General features: G+C 36.0%; 1 protein-coding gene across 1 annotated transcript in view; it reads left to right on the top strand.

Moving 5' to 3' along the window:
* Positions 1 to 21122, top strand: part of LOC133098015 (zinc finger protein 420-like) — a 95365-nt gene extending 74243 nt beyond the window's left edge. The window contains 1 exon segment of the mRNA XM_061200635.1: positions 19494 to 21122. Coding sequence (XP_061056618.1) covers positions 19494 to 20268 — 775 coding nt within the window. The 3' untranslated portion in view covers positions 20269 to 21122.
* Positions 21123 to 21829: the final 707 nt, after the last annotated feature.

Genomic DNA, 21829 nt, shown 5'->3' with positions numbered 1-21829 from the left:
GATTTTCTCCTCTATTTTTTTCTAGAAATGTCCTTGGTTTAGGTTTTACATTTAAGTCTTTGACTTTTTCCAGTTAATCTGTGTAAATGGTGTGAAATATAGATTGTGATTCATTTTTGCAGCTAAAGGTCTGCTTGGCTCACTGGTTATCCTTTTCCTATTCAGTTGCCTTGGCACCTTTTGAAATAAATTGTACATATATGCATAGGCTTCTCTCTGAATATCATTCTGGTTTATTGATCTAAATACCTATCTTAATACTAGTCATGCACTATTTTGATTAATCTGTCTGTGCAGTAAGTTTTCACATCAGAAAGAATAAGTCCTCTTAACTTTTTCTTTTGGCTATTACAGTTTCTTTTTCTTTCCCTATAAATTTAAAAAAAATTTATTTTTTCTGGAAACCCTAGTGGTGTTTTATAAGGATTGTGTTGAACGTTTAGAAGATTTGGGGGAAAATTTACATCTAATAATATTGAATTTTCTGATGTGTGAACAATGTCCTTCCTTTTCCTTAGCTTTTAATGTTCCTTTGCAGTGTGTTACAGTTTTCACTTACGTGTCTTCAGCCTTTTTTGTGAGATGTATCCTTAAATCTTTTGATGCTATCTGTAATGATACTTTTAAAAACTTCAATTTCCAATTTTTTGGATTTAAGTAGAAATATAATTTATGTTCATTGATGTTGTTTATCCCTGTTTTGCTAATTTCACTTGTTGCTTCTTCTAGATGTCTTGAAGACTCCTTAGACGACTTTATATATTAAATAGTATGATTTGTAATTAAAGATATTTTTATATTTTTCTAATCTGTATTCGTCTTAATTTCTTTTTTGAACAGGCTAGGATTTAATGGGAAGAATTTATTATTTACAGCTAAGTATGATGTTAGTCATAGGCCTTAAATAGTTGCTCGCTGTCACCTATTTCTTTTCTTTCTATTCCTAGTGCTGTAAAATTAATATCATTTCTTCCTTAAAAGTCCATACTAGAATTCATTACAGAAGCAATCTGGACCTGGAATTTTCTTTGTTGGAATTTTTTTTTAATAACAACTTGATTGAGGTAGAATTCGTGTACCAAAAGTTCACCCTTTTAATTTATACAATTCAATATTTTTTAATATGTTCACAGAGATATGGAACTATCACCACTATTTAATTTTAGTATATTTTCATCACCCCAAGAAGAAACCCTAATCTACTAATCTACTCTGTGTCTATAGAGATTTGCCTATTTTGGAGGTTTCATATAAGTAGAATCACAAAATATATAGCTTTTTCTGAGAGGCTTCTTCTACTTAGCATGATCTTTTTAAGGTTTATCAGTGTTATAATATGTATCCATAATCAAATTCAATTTCTGGTTAAGTAATATTTGATTTTATGGATATATCACATTTTGTTCTTCCGTTGATGGGCTTTGGGTTGTTTCCATTTTGACTGTTAATGAATAATGCTGCTGGCCAGTTGTGTTTTTGTGTGCACACAGTTTTCCATTCTACTTTGTATATACTAGCGTAGAATTACTGGGTGATATGGCAACTCTGTTTAACAATTTTAGGAACTGCCAAAAGAATTTTTAAAAGCAGTGGCACTTTTTTTACCACCCCACCAGCAATGAATGAGGGTTCCTGTTTTTCCACAGGTACCTGAATAATTGTTACTGTCTCTTTTTTTTTTTAGCCCTCCTAAAAAAGTGGAGTGTGAAGTGGGATTTCATTATAGTTATGAGTTGTATCTCTCTAATTTTGAGCATTTTTAATGTGTTAATTGCTTATTGGCTGTTTGTATATATTCCTTGGAGAAATGTCTGTTCACATCCCATTCTCCATTTATAAGTTGGGTTATTTGTCTTCATTGTTGACTTTTAAGATTTTTTAATATAATCTGGATACAAGTCTCTTTATCAGTTATATGTTTTGTAAATATTTTCTTCCATTCTGTGAGTTGTCTTTTCACTTTCTACATGGAGCTCTTTGAATCACAAAAGTTTTTATTTTGATAATATCCAGCTGGCCTATTTTCTCTTTTCCTCTTTTTTGTCATATCTCAGAAAACTTTGCCTAACTCAAAGTCAAAAACATTTACTCCTATTTTTTTCTGTATATTTTATAATTTTTTCTCTACATTTAGGCCTATTATTCATTTTGAGTTAATTTTTATAGATGGTATGTGTTACAACTTCATTCTTTTGCATGTGAATAGTGAAGTGTTTTCCAACATCATTTGTTGAAAAGACTATATTTTTCTGATTGAACTGTAGCACCCTTGTTGAAATTCAGTTGTCCATAGATGTAAGGGTTTATTTCTGTCCTCTCACTTCTATTCCATTGGTCTCTATTTTTATTCTTATAATGTTTATTCTTACACCAGTACTACCTTAATAGTATAGTATGATATTGTGATTTATAATAAGAAAGAAGATTTGGTCTTCATCCCTGTTCCTGGCACAGAGTTCTAAATCCCTTGCGATTTCCTAAGTGGTAAGAGAGATTGAGGTATCTTTCGTTATTCATAACAAACCCCTTCCAACCATGCCATAGTTCATGTTAATGAGGTGACATTTGGAAACCCCCTGAGGATGTAGGCTTGTTGCCAGGAATACCAATCAAGTGATTTGAGGGTTGGGACATTCAGGCCCACCCCCTGACCTCCAGGGGTTGACTTGATTACTAATAACAATTATTCCTACATAATGAAACCTCCATAAAATTTCTGAACTCTAGGGTTCAGAGAGCTTTATTGTTGCTGAACACTTGTAGGTGGTGGGAGGTTGATGCTCCTGGACAGGGCATGGAAGCTTTGCCCTATGCAGCTTTTTCATCTGGCTGTTTCAGAGTTGTATGCTTTGTAATAAACATGGCGATCTATTAATAGTAAGTAAACTGTTTTCCTGAGTTCTGTGAGCCATTCTAGCAAATTAAACCTGAGGACGAGGATGTGGGAACCTCCCATTTATAGCTAGCTGGTCAGAAGCACAGGTAGCAACCTGGACTTGTAATTGACATCTGAAGTGTGAGGAGAGGCAATCTTGCGGGACTGAACCCCTAGCCTGTGGGATCTGATGCAAACTCCAAGTAGATATGTCAGAACTGAATTGAATGTAGGACACCTTGCTTGTATTGCAGAGTTGCCTGGTAGTGGGAAAAAACCTCTGCACATTCAGTGACCAGCAGTGAAGTAGTATTGAGAATACAGAAGTATTTTGTGAGTAGAGACAGTAATATAGATGAGAAACAGGAGTGTTTTCCATAACAGAGTAATTGAAATTGAATAGTGTGAACCCTCCAAGTTTTTTCTTTATCAAGGTGGTTTTAGCTATTCTGGGTAACTTGCATTTCCATAATTTTAGGATTGGTTTATCAATTTCTGTAAAAGAGTAGAGCTGAGTTTTTGAGAGGGTTCGAATGAATCTGTAGCTCAACTGGAGTATTGCCGTCTTGACAACTTTAATTCTTCTGATCCATGATCATTGAGATTATCTGTCTTTCCATTTATTTAGGCCTTTTAAAATTTATTGCAATGATATTTTGTTGCTTTGAATGGGCAAGGTTTATACTTTTGTTAAAGCTATTCTAAGTATTTTATTCTGTTTGATGCTATTGTAAATGGAATTGTTTTCTTTATTTCATATTTGGATTGCTCATTGCTAGTGCATAGAAATACAGCTGAGTTTTGCATATTTATCTTGTATTCTGCAACCTTGATGAACCTGGTTATTAGCTTTCAGAAATTTATTTATTTTTGGATATCTTAGGATTTTCTATACTGATATAGTTTAACTTGCCCTTCCTTTCTTTGCTGTTTTATGATAAAATTTAAGCTCATGAATTGAGACTTGGTTTTGCTTTATTATTTTTATTTATTTTTAATTAATTTATTTTTGGCTGTGTTGGGTCTTCGTTGCTGCATGCAGCCTTTCTCTAGTTGCAGTAAGAGGGGTCTACTCTTCGTTGTGTTGTGTGGGCTTCTCGTTGCAGTGGCTTCTCTTGTTGCGGAGCATGGGCTCTAGGTGCACAGGCTTCAGTAGTTGCGGCGTGTGGGCCCAGTAGTTGTGGCACATGGGCTTAGTTGCTCTGCAGCATGTGGGATCTGCCTGGACCAGGGCTTGAACCCGTGTCCCCTGCATTGACAGGCGAATTCTTAACCACTGCGCCACCAGGGAAATCCCAGTTTTGCTTTTTTAATGTAAGTATAAGGCTCTCTATTTTCCTTTGAAAACTGCTTTAGCTGCGTCACACAAGTTTTGATGTTGTGTTTTAATTTTCATTTAATCCAAGATATTTTTTAAAATGTCCTGTGATTTCTTGTTTGATCCATTGATTTTGTAGACCTTGTTTACTTTCCAAATATTTGTTTCATAATTTCTTATTGTTATAATTTTTATATCCTTTGTGTGTCACTCTGGATAATATTTCATGCATGGTTCAATCTTATTGAATGTATTGAAATTTGTGTTAGGGCCTAGCATATGATCCTGGGGAATGTTCCATATGTGACTGAAAAGAGTACTTTTTCTTGATGGGGATTAGTTCCAGTGGGCTGATCGTATTGCTGAAGGGTTCTATATCCTTTTAATATCTTATCTACTTGTTTTATTAAATACTGAGAAAGGAATGTGAGTATCTAAGTATAATTTGTGTGTTATCTTCTTTTTAAATAAGATTTGCGGGGCTTCCCTGGTGACGCAGTGGTTGAGAATCTGCCTGCCAATGCAGGGGACATGGGTTTGAGCCCTGGTCTGGGAAGATCCCACATGCCACGGAGCAGCTGGGCCTGTGAGCCACGATTACTGAGCCTGCGCGTCTGGAGCCTGTGCTCCGCTACAAGAGAGGCTGCGATAGTGAGAGGCCCGCGCACCGCGATGAAGAGTGGCCCCCGCTTGCCACAACTAGAGAGAAAAGCCCTCACACAGAAACGAAGACCCAACACAGCCATAAATAAATTAATTAATTAATTTAAAAAAATTTTTAAAATAAGATTTGCTTCAGGCATTTTGAAGCTCTGTTTTTAAGTGGCAAAGCACTTAGGATTGTTACATCCTCCTGATGAATTTTCCCTTTTAGCATTTTGCATTGTTTATTTTTATTTCTGGTAGTATTTCTTTTTCTGAATTTTGTTTGGTACTGTATAGTCAGTCAGACTATCATTTGCTTATTGTGTGCTTCATGTGATATATAGTTTTTCTGTCCTTTTATTTCTAACCTGTGTCTTTACATTCACAGTTTCTAAGAGACAGTATGTTTGTTTTACTTTTTATTAGCTCTGACAAGTTTTGTGTTTTAGCAAAATGTTCATATCACTTATATTTAGTGTTATCCTTGTGGTTGAATTTGAAACCTTCTTGCTGTTTACCTTCTAGTTTTTTGTCTTTTTTCCCCCCCTTTTTCCTGCCTTCTCTGTGATTAACTCATTCCCCCCCACCCCCACCCTTTTTTTTTTTCTTTGGCTGCACTGTGTGGCATGCAGGATCTCAGTTCCCTGACCAGGGATTGAACCTGGGCCCTCAGCAGTGAAAGCACTGGACCACCAGGGAATTCCCTTAACTACTTATTTTTAATGAATCTCCTTTAACCACTTATGGCTTCTGAGATATACTTGTTTGTATTTTTAGTGGTTTCTAAATATACATCTCTAAAGTGTCAGTCTGCCTTCAAATAATATCTTGTTACTTCAACTGTGTTATGACAGAATTTTTTCCTTTTCTGTCTTTCATCCTTTGTGTTCTTGTTGTCATTTATTTTACTTGTACATATCTTGTAATCCACATAATACATTGTTTTCTTCTCATAAAATGTTATTTGCACTTTAATATATTTTTAAAATGAGAACAATGTGTTTTATTTATATATTGTCCATTTATATTTCTCTTTATTTCTTTTGTGTAGATTCATATTTACACTTGGTATAATTTTTTAAAATCCAGATGACTTAACTTTTCTTTTAGATCTGGTCAGCTGGCAATGGGTTTTATTTATTCATTTGTCTAAAAGAGTCATTATATTTTTGGATAAGTGCTAGCACTTTGAGTTTGCTCAGGATTCCAGACACTGGTTTGGGGAGACAAGAGGAACCTAACTTGGTTGGGGCAGGTGAGAGTTATACTTAATGTTGGGTCCTTTATTTAGCAGAGAAAGTTAGTAAGAATAACGTACTGAATTTATAAGATAAGCATGAACAGTTTGAAAGTCTCATGTTTGGGCATACAGACTTTTTTTAAAAGCTGCCATTTAGAATAAATCACAAGGGAACAGAAATGTTTGCTATTCTAATATTAAAGACTTCTGAGTCATCTGGGAAAATTTGTTAGAAATGCAGATTCTCATATGTCACCGCAGAACCACAACTTAAGAACCACTAGAGTAATAGAGTGCTCAGTCGGCTGGGTGCCCTTTGAAATTAATGAGGAATTCCTGGAGGCACTGAATATGGCAGGTCTATTAAGACCATATGACCCTTTGACTTGGGAGTCCCAGTGACTTTTTCAGAGTGCCTTTGAGGTCAAAAGTTGCCATAACAACACTAAGGTATTAGCCTTTTGCACCATTCACAAGCAAACAATGCAGTTTCCAAATAACTATATGATTGGAACATAACAAAATGAATGCAAAAGCACATGAGAACCTACATGTCTTATTAAAGAGAACTATGTCAGTTTTTATGTCTGATGTAAATATTGGTAATCCTTATAACAAAACCCTTTGGAGTCTTTTAGTGTTTTTCCCCCCTCTAGGGAGTATATTGTCCTGCCTTGAAGTTCAGTTTTGGACTTTTGTTTTAACTCTGTTTTCTCAGCATGTTCATGTTTTTCTCCTTTAACCTATGGAGTGTATTAGAATAGCAGCTTTGATGTCCTTGGAAGCAAATTTAATCTCAGATGACATTTTTTCTTCTGTCCCATTGATTGACTTGTTTCCTGGTCATGAATCACGTTTTCCTTCTTTTCATACTTGGTCATTTTTTTAAATTTAATTTTAATTTTATACTGGGGTATAGTTGATTTATAATGTTGTGGTAGTTTCAGGGTACAGCAGAATGATTTAGTTTTACATATTCATGTAAGCATTCTTTTTCAGATTCTTTTTCCATATAGATTATTATAGAATATTGAGTAGAGTTCCCTGTACTGTGAAGTATATCCTTGTTTATTTTATATATAGTAGTGTGTATATGTTAATCCCAAACTCCTAACTAGTCCCTCCCCCGCCTTGCCCCTTTGGTAACCATAAATTTGTTTTCAAATTTATGAGTCTGTTTCTGTTTTGTAAATAAGTTCACTTACATCATTTTTTTAGATTCTACATGTAAGGATATCATGTTATATTTATCTTTCTCTGTCTGACTTCACTTAGTATGATAATCTCTAGGTCCATCCATGTTGCTGCAAATGGCATTATTTTATTCTTTTTTATGGCTGAGTAATATTCCACTGTAGATATGTACCACATCTTTATCCATTCCTCTGTCGATGGACACTTAGGTTGCTTCCTTGTCTTGGCTACTGTAAATAGTGCTGCAGTGAACATTGGGATGCATGTATCTTTTTAAATTATGGTTTTCTCCGGTTATATGCCCAGGAGTGGGATTGCTGGGTCATATGGTAGTTCTATTTTTAGGTTTTCAAGAAACCTCCATACTGTTCTCCATAGTGGTTGTACCAAATTACATTACCACCGACAATGGAGGAGGGTTCCCTTTTCTCCACACCCTCTCCAGCATTTATTGTTCGTAGACTTTTTGATGATGGCCAGGCTGACTGGTGTGAGGTGATACATCATTGTAGTTTTGATTTGCATTTCTCTAATAATTAGAGATGTTGAGCATCTTTTCATGTGCTTTTTGGCCATCTGTATGTTTTCTTTGGAGAAATGTCTGTTTACATCTTTTGCCCATTTATTGATTGTTTTGTTTTGTGTTTTTTTTTGATATTGAGCTCCATGAACTGTTTGTATATTTTGGAGATTAATCCTTTGTCAGTTGCTTTCTTTGCAAATATTTTATCTCATTCTGTAGGTTGTCTTTTTGTTTTGTTTATGGTTTCCTGTGCTGTGCAAAAGGTTTTAAGTTTAATTAGGTCCCATTTGTTTATTTCTGTTTTTATTTTTATTACTCTAGGAGGTGGATCTAAATAAGTGTTGCTGTGATTTATGCCAAAGAGTGTCTGCCTGTGTTTTCCTCTAACAGTTTTATAGTATCTTACATTTAGGTCTTTAATCCATTTTGAGTTTATTTTTGTCTGTGGTGTTAGAGAATGTTCTAGTGTCACTCTTTTTACATGTTGCTGTCCAGTTTCCCCAGCACCATTTATTGAAGAGGTTGTCTTTTGTCCATTGTATATTCTGGCCTCCATTGTTGTAGATTAATTGACCATAGTTGTTTGGGTTTATTTCTGGGCTTTCTATCCTGTTCCATTGATCTATATTTCTGTTTTTGTGCCAGTACCATACTGTTTTGATGACTGTAGCTTTGTAGGATAGTCTGAAGTCAGGGAGCCTGATTCCTCCAGCTCCATTTTTCTTTCTCAAGGTTACTTTAGCTATTCAGGGTCTTTTTTGTCTCCATACAAATTTTCAATTTTTTTCTTCTAGTTCTGTGAAAAATGCCATTGATAATTTGATACGGATTGCATTGGATCTGTAGATTGCCTTGGGTAGAATAGTCATTTTGATAATATTGTTTCTTCCAATCCAAGAGCATGGTATATTTTCCCATCTGTTTGTGTCATCTTCATTTTCTTTCATCAGCATCTTATAGTTTTCAGAGTAGAGGTCTTTTGCTTCCTTTGGTAGGTTTATTCCTAGGTATTTTATTCTTTTTGATGTGATGGTAAATGGGATTGTTTCCTTAACTTCTCTTTCTGATCTTTCATTGTTAGTGTATAGGAATGCAAGAGATTTCTGTGCATCAATTTTGTATCCTGCAACCTTACCAAATTTACTGATTAGCTCTAGTAGTTTTCTTGTAGCATCTTCAGGATTTTCTATGTATAATATCGTGTCATTTGTGAACAGTGACAGTTTTCCTTCTTCTTTTCCAATTTGGATTCCTTTTGTTTCTTTTTCTTCTCTGATTGCTGTGGCTAGGACTTCCAAAACTATAAAAGTGAATAAAAGTGGCAAGACTGGAGATCCTTGTCTTGTTCATGATCTTAGAGGAAATGCTTTCAACTTTTCATGGTTGAGAATGATGTTAGCTGTGGGCTTGTCATATATGGCCTTTATTATGTTGAGGTAGGTTTCCTCTGTGCCCACATTTGGAGAGTTTTTATAATAAATGGGTGCTGAATTTTGTCGAAACCTTTTTCTGCTTCTGTTGAGATGACGATACAGTTTTTATTCTTCCATTTGTTAATGTGGTGTATCATACTGATTGATTTGTGCATATTGAAGAATTCTTGCATCCCTGGGATGCATCCCTGGGATAAATCCCACTTGGTCATTGTGTATGATCCTTTTAATGTATTGTTGAATTCGGTTTTTTAGTATTTTGTTGAGTATTTTTGCATCTATGTTCATCAGTGATACTGGCCTGTAATTTTCTTTTTTGTGGTGTCTTTGTCTCGTTTTGGTATCAGGGTGATGGTGGCCTCATAGAACGAGTTTGGGAGTATTCCTTCCTCTGCAATTTTTTGGAAGAGTTCCAGAAGGATAGGTGTTACCTCTTCTCTAAATGTTGAAGGAATTCGCCTGTGAAGCCATCTGGTCCTGGACTTTTGTTTCTTGGAAATTTTTTAATCACAGTTTCAATTTCAGTACTTGTGATTGGTCTGTTTATATTTTCTATTTCTTCCTGGTTCAGTCTTGGGAGTTTGTACCTTTCTAAGAATTTGTCCATTACTTCTAGGTTGTCCATTTTATTGGCATATAGTTGCTTGTAGTAGTCTCTTATAGATCCTTTGTGTTTCTATGGTGTGAGTTGTAACTTCTCCTTTTTCTTTTCTAATTTTATTGATTTGAGCCCTCTCCCTTTTTTTCTTGATGAGTCTGGCTAAAGGTTTACCAATTTTTTATCTTTTCAAAGAACCAGCTTTTAGTTTCATTGACCTTTTCTATTGTTTTCTTAATCTCTATTTCATTTATTTCTGCTCTAATCTTTATTATTTCTTTCCTTATGCTACCTTTGGAATTTGTTTGTTCTTCTTTCTCTAGTTGCTTTTGGTGTAAGGTTAGGTTGTTAATATTCGAGATTTTTCTTCTTTCCTGTGGTAAGGTTGTATTGCTATGAACTTCCCCCTTAGAACTGCTTTTGCTGCCTCCCACGTTTCAGATCGTCGTGTTTTCGTTTTCATTTGTGTCTGAGTATTTTTTTATTTCCTCTTTGATTTCTTCAGTGATCCATTGGTTGTTTAGTAATATATTGTTTATCCTCCATGTGTTTGTGTTTTTTACAGTTTTTTTTCCTTGTAGTGGATTTCTAATCTCATAGCACTGTGGTTGGAGGAGATTCTTGCTATGATGTATATCTTCTTAAGTTTACAGAGGCTTGATTTGTGACCCAAGATGTGATCTATCCTGGAGATTGTTCTGTGTGCACTTGAGAAGAATGTGTATTCTGCTGCTGTCAGATGGAATGTCCTATAAATATCAACTAAGTCATTTAAGACTTGTGTTTCCTTAGTGATTTTCTGTGTGGATGATCTGTCCTTTGATGAAGGTGGGGTTTAATAATAGTGGCATTAAAATCTCCCAGTATTATGTGTTACTGTTGATTTCTTCTTTTATGGCTGTTAGTATTTGCCTTATATATCAAGTTGCTCCTATGTTGGGGGCATATATATTTATAATTTTTATATCTTCTTCTTGGATGAATCCCTTGATCATTATTCAGTGTCCTTATTTGTCTTTTGTAACAGTCTTTATTTTAAAGTCTATTTTGTCTGATAAGAAGATTGATACTCCAGCTTTCTTTTGATTTCCATTTGCTTGGAATATCTTTTTCCATTCCTTCACTTTCAGTCTGTATGTGTCCCTAGGTCTGAAGTGGGTTTTTTGTAGACAGCATATATATGGGTCTTGTTTTTGTATCCATTCAGCCAGCCGATAAGTCTTTTGGTTGGAGCATATCTATATGTATGTTCTTATTGCCATTTTGTTAATTGTTTTGAATTTGTATCTGCAGGGCTTTTTTCTTCCCTTCCTCTTTTCTCTTCTCTGGTGATTTGATGACTATCTTTAGAGTTGTGTTTGCCTTGCTTTTTCTTTTTTTGTGTGTATTGTAGATTTTCAGTTTATGGTTACCATGAGGTTTTGATATAGAAGTCTGTGTATAAACAAGATTGTTTTAAGCTGCTGGTCTTTTCATTTCAAATGCATTTCCAATATCCTACATTTGTACCATCCTCTTCTCACAGTTGCTGGCTTTGATATCATTTCTGTGTGGATGATTTCCTACCTTTACTCTGCTTGCCTTTACCAGTGAACTTTTCCATTAATAATTTTCTTGTTTCTAGTTGTGACTTTTTCTTTTCATCTGGAGAAGTTCCCTCAGCATTTGTTGTAAAGGTGGTTTGGTGGTGCTGAATTCTCTCAAGTTTTGCTTGTCTGTAAAGCTTTTGATTTCTCCATTGAATCTGAACAAGAGCCTTGCTGGGTAGAGGATTCTTGGTTGTAGATTCTTCCTTTCAATATATCATACCACTCCCTTCTGGCCTGCAGAGTTTCTGCTGAAAAATCAGCTCATAACTTTATGGTAATTTTGTTGTATGTTATTTGTTGCTTTTCCTTGTTGCTGTTAATATTTTCTCATTGTCTTTAATTTTTGTCAATTTGATTAATGTGTGTCTCAGTGTGTTCCTCCTTGGGTTTATCCTGACTGGGCTTCTGCAGTTCCTGGACTTGGGTGACTGTTTCCTTTCCCATGTTAGGGAAATTTTCAATTATTATCTCTTCAAATATTTTCTCAGGCCATTTCTCTCTCTCTTCTTCTGGAACCCCTATAATACAAATATTGGTGCATATAATGTTGTCCCAGAGGTCTCTTAGACTGTTCTCGTTTCTTTGCATTCTTTTTTCTTTATCTGTTCCACAGCAGTGATTTCCAACAATCTGTCTTCCAGCTCACTTATTTGTTAGTCTGCCTCATTTTTCCTGCTGTTGATTCCTTCTCATGTATTTATATTTCAGTTATTGTATTGTTCAACTCTCTTCTCAAAGCTTCTAATGCGTTATTAAACATTTCTTCTATCTTCTTCATCTGTGCCTCATTCTTTTTCCAAGATCTTGGATCATCTTTACTATCATTACTCTGTATTCTTTTTCAGTTACGTTGGCTATCTCTATTTCACTTAGTTGTTGTTCTGTGGTTTTATCTTGTTCCTTAGTCTGGGCCATAATTCTCTGCCATCTTATTTTATCTAACCTTCTGTGTTTGTGGTCTCCGTTTGTCAGTTTGCAGGACTGTAGTTCTTTTTGCTTCTGGTGTCTGCCCCCTGGTTGGTGAGGTTGGTCCAGAGACTTGTGTAGGCTTCCTGGTTGGAGAGACTGGTGCCTGCCCACTGGTGGGTGGAGCTGGGTCTTGTCCCTTTGGTGGGCAGGGCCTTGTCAGAGGGTTTGTTTAGAGGCAGCTGTGGGGTTAGGAAGGCTTTAGGCAGCCTGTCTGCTGGTGGGTGAGGCTGTGTTCCCACCTTGTTGGTTGTTTGGCCTGAGGCATCCCTGCACTGGAGCCTGTAGGCTGTTGGTTGGGGCCAGCTGTCAGTGCCAAGATGACGATCTCCCGAAGAGCTCATGGCGATGATTATTTCTTGAGGCCTCCGCCAGCAGTGTACTTGCCCCCACAGACAGCCATGGCCAACCTCTACTTCTCCAAGAAGCCCTCCAAGACCCACAGCTATGTCTGGCACAGGCTTCTATGGAGTCACTGCTTTGCCCTGGTTCCTAGTGCACATGAAACCTTGTGTGTGTCCTCCAAGAATGGAATCTCTGTTTCCCCCAGTCCTTTGGAGCTCCTGCTCTCAAGCCCTGCTAGCGTTCAAAGCCAAATGCTCTGGCAGCGCCTCCTCCTGATGCCAGACCCACAGACTTGGGAGCCTGACATGGGGCTCAGAATTCTCACTCCTGTGGGAGAAGCTCTGTGGTATAATTATTTTCCAGTTTGTAGGCCACCTACCCAGTGAGCATGGGATTTGATTATATCACAGAAGCTCCCCTCCTACCATCTTGTTCTGGCTTCTTCTTTGTCTTTGGGTGTAGAATGTCCTGTTTGGTAGGTTCAAGTCTTTTTTGTCAATGGTTGATTACAGTTGTGATTTTGATGTTTTCATGAGAGGAGGTGAGCTCAAGTTCTTCTACTCTGCCATCTTGTCTCCTGCTCCCCGCCCCATACTTGGTCATTTTTGATAGTGTGCTACATATTGTGACTTTTGCATTGTTGGCTGCTAGATTTTGTGATATTTGTTTAAATTCTTTGGGGCATTTTGGGGGGGAGTAGTAAATTACTTGAGAATAATTTTAATCCTTTCAGTGCTTGCTTCTAATGTAATTTAATTCAAGTAAATCATTTAAATTAACTCAGTATTTGCTTGTTATTTCAGGTCTAGAGCATTCTTTAAGACTAACTTGGTCACACTAGTAGGACAATAATACTCTTGGATACAGAGCATCTAATACCTCACATAGTAGAAGATCTTTCCACTCTTTCCAAACATCCTGTCTGTGTGTATGCTTGGGAATTTTTCCACCTCTTGTGTTTGGGTTCTTTTTCCTCCATTGTTGGAAGCTTTCTTATATGAATGTACAAATTTTACTCAAGGTGACCTTTCTGTTAGAGCTTCCTGCCTCTCTCTCAGCGTACCTCTTTCCTCTGAAATATTTTACTTCAGAAATTCTAATTGTTTTGGCTTTCCTGAACTCTGAACTTTGCATTCTGTAGTTCAGCAGGCTGTGATTTGGTGTCTTCTTTCTGTACCATAACCTAGAAATTCTGTTTCTTTCCCTTCTCTTAGAGGTCCTTGTTTTCCAGTGCCATTGTCTCATGTGTAATCCCTAAAGATCATTATTTTATTGATTTTGTATGGTTTCCAGTTGTTCGGCATGTACCATTATTCCTCTTACACCATCATGGTCATGATTGGAAGTTCCTGTGCAGAGCCTTATTTAAACCTCTGTACATGTAGACTCAGTGTTATGTATCCTTATGTTTCAGGGCTTTAATGAGATCAATCCCTTTTTAGATTCAGAAAAAAATTATATTGTAGTTTCCTTTCCAAAGGAAAGGTCAAATGAACACCATCACTTTGCTACTCCTATAACTATTCCTTCCTTCACATTCATGTGCATTAAAGCCAGTTCAGCTGATCTAAATGCCATATTATTTCCCATTTACAGGGTATTATTTTACAAAACCAGATGTAATCATCAAGTTGGAGCAAGATGATCCATTGTTATTAGAGGAAGAATTTCTAAACAAGAGTCATACAGGTGAGTTGAGTACCTTAGACACAACTCCAGGGGAAGTTAGATCCAAAATGGTCAGTTAGAGGTGGACATCGTGAAATAGTTTAAACACTTTTCTTTGTGAGGACTTATATCTTGAAGTGTATAAAGAGTCCCAAATATGGGACTCATACCAAATATCATACCAAATATGATGTAAATGAGTGTGTAAGAAAAGGGATGGAATATTAGCACATTGATTTTCTCATCTTACAAATAGTAAGCTTTAAGATACAGTACATACCCAAATACATAGATGATTATTCTAAATATAAATGACATAAACATTTCCATTCAAACATCCAATTTAGCAGTCATTCACATGGGGAATTTTCTTCAGTTTTATGCATTGTTACCTTAGAAGTCAAGAGTCAGTAAATCATGTATTTGGTCCTGGTTTCTCTATTGTTTCTGTGGCCTCTTTAATATCTCTACACTAGACCATTTCATATTGATTACAGCACCTTTATGACATGTTTTAATAATGAGCTGATCAAATTTCAATAAATACTCATGAGATTTTTTTTGGCATTATGCTAAACCTTGAATTTAACTTTGAAAAATTGAATTCAGCCTTGACTGAGATTAGTGAATCCTGAATTATTTTTATATGTTTTCTTAATTTACCACTTTGTATTTCTGATTTTCCAAATTAATGTTAGGTATGTCTCAAATACAGTCTAATAACATTTTCTTTTAATAGTTGACATTAGCCCATTAATATTGATTGGCAGTTACTTCTAAATGCTGTTTCTGTGTATTATGTTACAGAAGCTCTTCAGTTATAACCCTGCTTTCTTTTCTTTTTAGAATAAGTGTGTTTTTCTCCTAATAACGTAGTCAGGTTGTACTTTGGCTTAAGGTGTGACTGTAAAAATTTATAATCTCATGCAATTGCTTAATGATCCATTTATTTAGACAATGTCTAGTAATCACCTGATGTATAACCAGTTACGAAATTAAAATGCTTACTTTCTCTTCCTTCCCATATTTTAACGCCCAACCTTAGTTTCTTTTATAATCTCTCTTAGTTTTTACCTTTTCAATATCATTGTGACTGTTACTTGATTTGTCAGCTGTAAGTTATGTATTTGGCTTCCTAGCTTTTCAAGATGTGAAAAACATCAGAATTACATCTCATTACTTTTGTTACATCTTACTTTTCCGATATTGAATATATTTTTTCTAAACGTCCAAATTCTTAAGGGCTCTAAAAGAGAGTTGTAAAACAGCACAGAAATGAGAGTAATTAATTACTGTAAATGTTATGAGTGATGTGACGTGTATTGATGCAGAAACTTGTGCTTAAGAAAGACCTGATGTTTTTCTGATCCAGTCATATTCTGTTTCTTTATGAGAATGTTAATTCCATGGGTGGTCACTCTACTATTTCTTATCATGGACAGAATAGTTGTATGTATATTTATGCTAAGTTTCATATTTTCAGAACCATGAGGAGACAGATCAAACAGCGGGAAATGATATTTGTTATAAATATACCTCAGAAAGAATTTATTTCTGTAATACATAAGGAATTCAGATCTTAAGACAGATATCTTCTTAGTATGGCCTTCCATGACTATCGTATTTTAAATGTCACTCCTGTGTCAAATAGTCTTATTTCCTCCTTTTTTCTGTTTCATTTTTCTCCCAACCACTCAACACCTAATATACTATTGTGAAGTATGAATTTTTCCCTCTGTCTCTTTCCACTGGAATATAAGCTCTCTGAGAGCAGGTATTTAAAATATTTTATTTTCTGATTCAGTACCTGAGACAAAAACTTGGGACTCAAATGTATGTTAAATATTAAACTACTAAAATTGTTAGTAAAAAGGCAAGCAACCTATTTAAAAAAGAGTCAAAGTCCATAAAGAGGCATTTCTCAAAGAAGGGGATGAATGGCATAGATGAAAAAAAATGCTTACTCTGGGAAGCACAAATTCAGATCAGATCACACTGTAGTATGATGTTCTTCCCACTCAATTTTCAAACATGGAGAAGTTTTATGATTCCAAGAGTACGATGATATGCAGGGAATCATCGACAAGGCAGGAGCAGTATTAATTGGTATAACTATTTGGGAAAACAGATTAGCATTTTCTTTAAATTTTAACATACCTGTTCCCCATGACTCAGTAGTTTCACTCCCAGGTTTATCTTCTAGAGTTTCCTATACATTTTCACTGGGAGACAAAATAAGACACTCTTCATGTAACATTTGTAAAAAGCCCAATTTTGGAAGGAACCTCAATACTAATTTACATGGGAACTTAAAGTTAAATCATGATATAATAATACAATGGAATATTACACACTGCAGGACAACCATGGTCTATGAAGCTAAAATGAAAATTATGCATATGAAATCAAGCAGCAAAAGTCTATTGGTAGAAAAATGCCGTGTAAATAATGGTCAGAAGCAAAAAACTGAATAGTATCTTGTTATTTGGAACAGAATGTTAAAACATACACACATACAAAAATTAAGGTGTACTTAAAACGAATGTGTGTGGGTAAATTATTTGGTGTATTATAATGCACCAAAAAAGTGTATTCCCTACTTTATTCCTGCCTCTTCTGGGACGTTATATATAATTAATATTGTGTAGTTACATTGGATTGACCATAAGGTTGGAGAGAGATATTTCATACTTATTGATGCAGCAGTCAAATTTCTTTGACTAAGCCAGTGTAACTGAGAGTGGTCTGGGTAGCTCTGAAACATACTGCATTTTTTTAAAAACATTTTTTAAAAAAAATTTATTTATTTACTTTGGCTGCGTTGGGTCTTTGTTGCTGTGCGCAGGCTTTCTCTAGTTACGGTGGGCGGGGGCTACACTTCATTATGGTGCACGGGTTTCTCTTGTTGCGGAGCACAGGCTCTAGGCACATGGGCTTCAGTAGTTGTGGCTCACGGGCTCTAGAGTGCAGGCTCTGTAGTTGTGGCACACAGGCTTAGTTGCTCTGCAGCATGTGGGATCTTCCCGGACCAGGGCTCAAACCCCTGTCCCCTGCATTGGCAGGCAGATTCTTAACCACTGCACTACCAGCGAAGTTCCATACTGCATTTTTAAGGACTACTAATTTATATCATATCACAGAGGAGTGCAATAATAATCAGAGAATGAGAGTTCTGTTTCAGATTTAGGAGCACAAAGCTGCATGAAATATATTTTATAGGCTCTAAGAAGGTATCAGTTGAAAGAGAAACCATTATTTTAGGGATAGCTAAAAAACTGTCGACACGCCATTAATTTTAAGATGAATCCTGATTTAAGTGATAATAATTTGCTTAAAAATGTGTGTGCCTCAATGTGCACGTGTGCTCTCTGTGTATTCATTGTTAAGATGAATGGTATAGGCAGTACTTATTGTGAGAGTGTAAATTAGTGTTGGGAAGCTCTAAGACGGTATTTTCTTGGTCAAGTTTAGAGAATAGTATTGCCTCAAAAGATATCTAGATTAATCTTTAATCCTTAAGTTGGGATATAGAGTTACTTAGAGAAAGGATTGTGAGTAGAAGATAAATGTTGAAACTGAAAAATATTATTGTAGTTAAGGAACCACTGATAGGAGGCAAATAGCCTGGCCAGACTAGATTGGAAAATATGGAGTTGTGAAATGGTAGCTAGAATATCTAATGTGCCTGGAGTAGTTAAAAAAAAAAAAGTTGTTTTCCAGAATGATGCCACTTAACTCCTGTTTTCTGTTATATTTGGAGTAGTGTGTTCAGTGCCACCTTAGGTTTTAGCATAGGGCTGGCATTTTACATCAAAGGTTAAAATAGCCTAGGTAAGATCAGTCACACATATGGAAGAAACTTTTATGTGAAATGAATAAAAAGGGTATTTCTAAATAGGCTTTTGGAAACAGGTTGAAACATGCTATTTAAGGATCTCAGTTAATAGAAACTAAGTATGTTGAGAAGTAGGTGGAATGCTTATATAGAGATTAGTCATGGTTAAGACTAGTTTCAGGAGAGTGAGTAATCATAGTGAAAGTGGAAACTTATGATTTGATGTTCAAGAGAGGTTTGTTGTTGAACAACCCTGGTATAGTAAACTAAGGCATTAGAGCCAGCATATAGAAGTGAATTCATTCTAGGTCAAATTATGGTTTTACCTCTCATCACTTTTACACTTCTTGTACATTTGTATTTCTGTGAATAACTCGAGGAGAATTTGAGCTTGAGCTATAGAATTGTTTCTATAATCAGGAGAAAATTAGTGCAATTATGAATTTATTTTAGTGTTGATGTGTTTAGAATAGAAAAGAGGGGACTCCAGCTGGAAGCTTGTAGACCTCCCACTGTAATCTCTAGTTGGAAGTATAAGGACCTGGACATTGTTATTCTTCCTCAGTCCAATCCCTTCTTTGATCTATCATTTGAAAACCCTTATTAACTGATTTTTCTTACAATTCTACCTACTGCTCATAATCAGTCATCCCAGTCTCTCATTTTCAGATTTTCTGAGTGAACCACTTTTGAGAGCCCTATTATCTATTTACCATTCATTTCCTTATTTTTAAAATGCCAACTATATAGTAATAATCATCATAACTTTGTTGTCCTTTTTTCTCAAAGAGTATAGGAATAGTATAAACATTTGGAATGTTTATTTCAGGGAGACTAGGTGCCTAGAAAGCAAATAGTTAAATACAATATAGCACATATATATAAAGGCTGCATCCTATAAGAAATGTGTTTAATGTTCATAAGACATTTTTATTTTCTTTATTTTATAAGACAGCAAACTTGATAACCACTTAGAGAAAAGTCTGGCAAATCAAGGAAAATACTTGCAGGAAGACTTTTTTGCTCAACTTCAGAATAAAGACACAGTTGAGAAAACTTTCCGCCAGAAGTCACACTGCAGAGAACATCAGAGCACTCACTCAGAAATAAAGACCTTTGAAATTGGAGGTAACTTAAGCCCTGATGCAGCCCTTACCATACCCCAGAAATGTGACACAAAAGGGAGCTTCTGTCATGATACCATATTTTGGCAAACCTCGCCCACTCAGACTACCTTTAGTGTACATCAGAGAACTCAAATAAGGGTGAAACCCTATGGATGTAAAGAATGTGGAAAGTCCTTCTCTAGGAAGTATTACCTTATTGGACATCAGAGAACTCATAGTGGGGAGAGACCTTATGCATGTAATGAATGTGAGAAAACTTTTACCCACACGTCACACCTCAGAGATCATCAGAGAACTCATACAGGGGAGAAACCTTATGAGTGTAGTGAGTGTGGGAAAGCTTTTAGCCATAAGTCAACCATAAAAAGACATCAGAGAAGTCACACAGGTGAGAAACCCTATGAGTGTAATAAATGTGGAAAAGTCTTCTATACAAAGTTTCACCTCACTGAGCATCAGAGTAGTCACACAGGGGCAAAACGCTATGAATGTAGTGAGTGTGGAAAATCTATCTGTAGGAAGTCATACCTCGTTGTGCATCAGAGAATTCACACAGGGGAGAAACCCTATGAATGTAATGAGTGTGGAATATTTTTCTATAGGAAGTCATACCTCACTGGACATCAGAGAACTCATAGTGGGGAGAGACCTTATGCATGTAATGAATGTGAGAAAACTTTTACCCACATGTCAAACCTCAGAGAACATCAGAGAACTCATACAGGGGAGAAACCTTATGAATGTAGTGAGTGTGGGAAAGCTTTTAGCCATAAGTCAACCCTAAAAAGACATCAGAGAAATCACACAGGGGAGAAACCCTATGAGTGTAATAAATGTGGAAAATGTCTCTCTAGGAAGTCTCACCTCACTCGGCATCAAAATTCACACAGAACAGAAACCTTAGCAGTGTAGTGAGTGTGGAAAATCCTTCTGTGAAAATTCTCATCTACCTCTGCATCAGTGAATTCACAGAGGAGAAACCCAATGAATGGGTTGAATGTGAGAAAGCTTTTAGCTAGATGCCAGTCCTAAAGACTTCAGAGAACTCACACTGGGGAGAAATCCTATTAGTAATGAACGTGAGAAAGTTTTCCCCTGTAAACTAAACCTCAGAGTACATCAGACAGTCCCCACGTGGGAGAAACCCTGTCAACGTAGTAAACTTTAGAAAACTTAAAGCAGCAACCCAGGCCTACGAACACATCAGAGAAGTCACACGGGGAAATCCCATTAACATGATGAATATGGGAAAGCTTTTAGCCAGAAGTCAGGTCTTAGGAAACATCAGACTGAAAAACTCTATGAATGTAACGGATATGGGGAAACTTCTACTGGAAGTGCAGCATCAGAGAACTCAGGGGAAGATTAATGAATATAATAAATGTGGAAATTTTCTCTTCGAGAAATCAACCATCAATCAACAAAACTCACAGAGAAATCCCGCATGTGTATTGTGTATGGATAGTGTTTCAACCAGATTTCAGCCCTCATTGGACATTAGAGGACTCACACAAGAGGTAAATCCTTGAAATTAATCACTTATGAACAGTCTTTCCGCCAGACTACTCAGTGGGTGTTTGAAATTTACACAGGAAAAAATCCTGTGAAGGTAATGGATGAGGAAAACTTTTCTACCCAAAGACCACCTTCAATTTAATTGTACTGGAATCCAACATGAGGGTAGTGGGAATTATGCACTTTTTATGTAAAAACTATCATTATGTAAACATGTTAGAGGATACATTTGGATAGTTAAAATACCTCATGTTCCTATTTTCTCTTACTGTCTTCTGGCCAGTGTATAAAAGATGGACGATTGTTACTGAATTGCCTCTTCAGGAAAGAAGCCAAACAATGTTTTCTGCAAGACTTTTATTGTCTCAGGGTCACCAGTGCATTTAGTGTGAACATTATATTCATTATGCAAAAGTCATATGCACAGTCGTTTGGAGAACAAATCTGATTCAATTGAGGAGTTGCTGTGAACAGTGGTACTCACTATTTACCCTGTAAACAGAAAAAGAAGTTGTATTTCCATTCTCCTTTAGTTCAAAATATTTTAAAATTATCTGGGACTCTTGATCTACATGTTATTTAGAAGTGTGTTGTTCAGTCTGCAAATGTTTTGATATTTCTGGCTGTTTTTTTAATTCTAGCTTCATTGTCTTTTGAATTGTGCATTGTGACCCACAATGTTGTCTATCTCAATCAAAGTGCCATCTGAGCTTAAAAATGTGTATTCTGCTGTTGTAGAATAAAGTATTCTATAAATGTTGATTAGATCCCATTGATTGATGGTGCTGCTCAGTTCAACTGTGTCCTTGTTTCGACTGATGAATCCATTAAGTACAAATGGAAGTTTGTTGAAATTTCAAACTATAATTGTTTTCAGTTCTTTTTTTTTTAAATTAATTTATTTATTTTTGGTTGCGTTGGGTCTTTGTTGCTGCGCATGGACTTTCTCTTGTTGCGG

This window comes from Eubalaena glacialis, chromosome 9 (genome assembly GCF_028564815.1).
Source record: "Eubalaena glacialis isolate mEubGla1 chromosome 9, mEubGla1.1.hap2.+ XY, whole genome shotgun sequence".
NCBI lineage: Eukaryota > Metazoa > Chordata > Mammalia > Artiodactyla > Balaenidae > Eubalaena > Eubalaena glacialis.
This window is presented reverse-complemented; position numbering and strand designations above follow the sequence as displayed.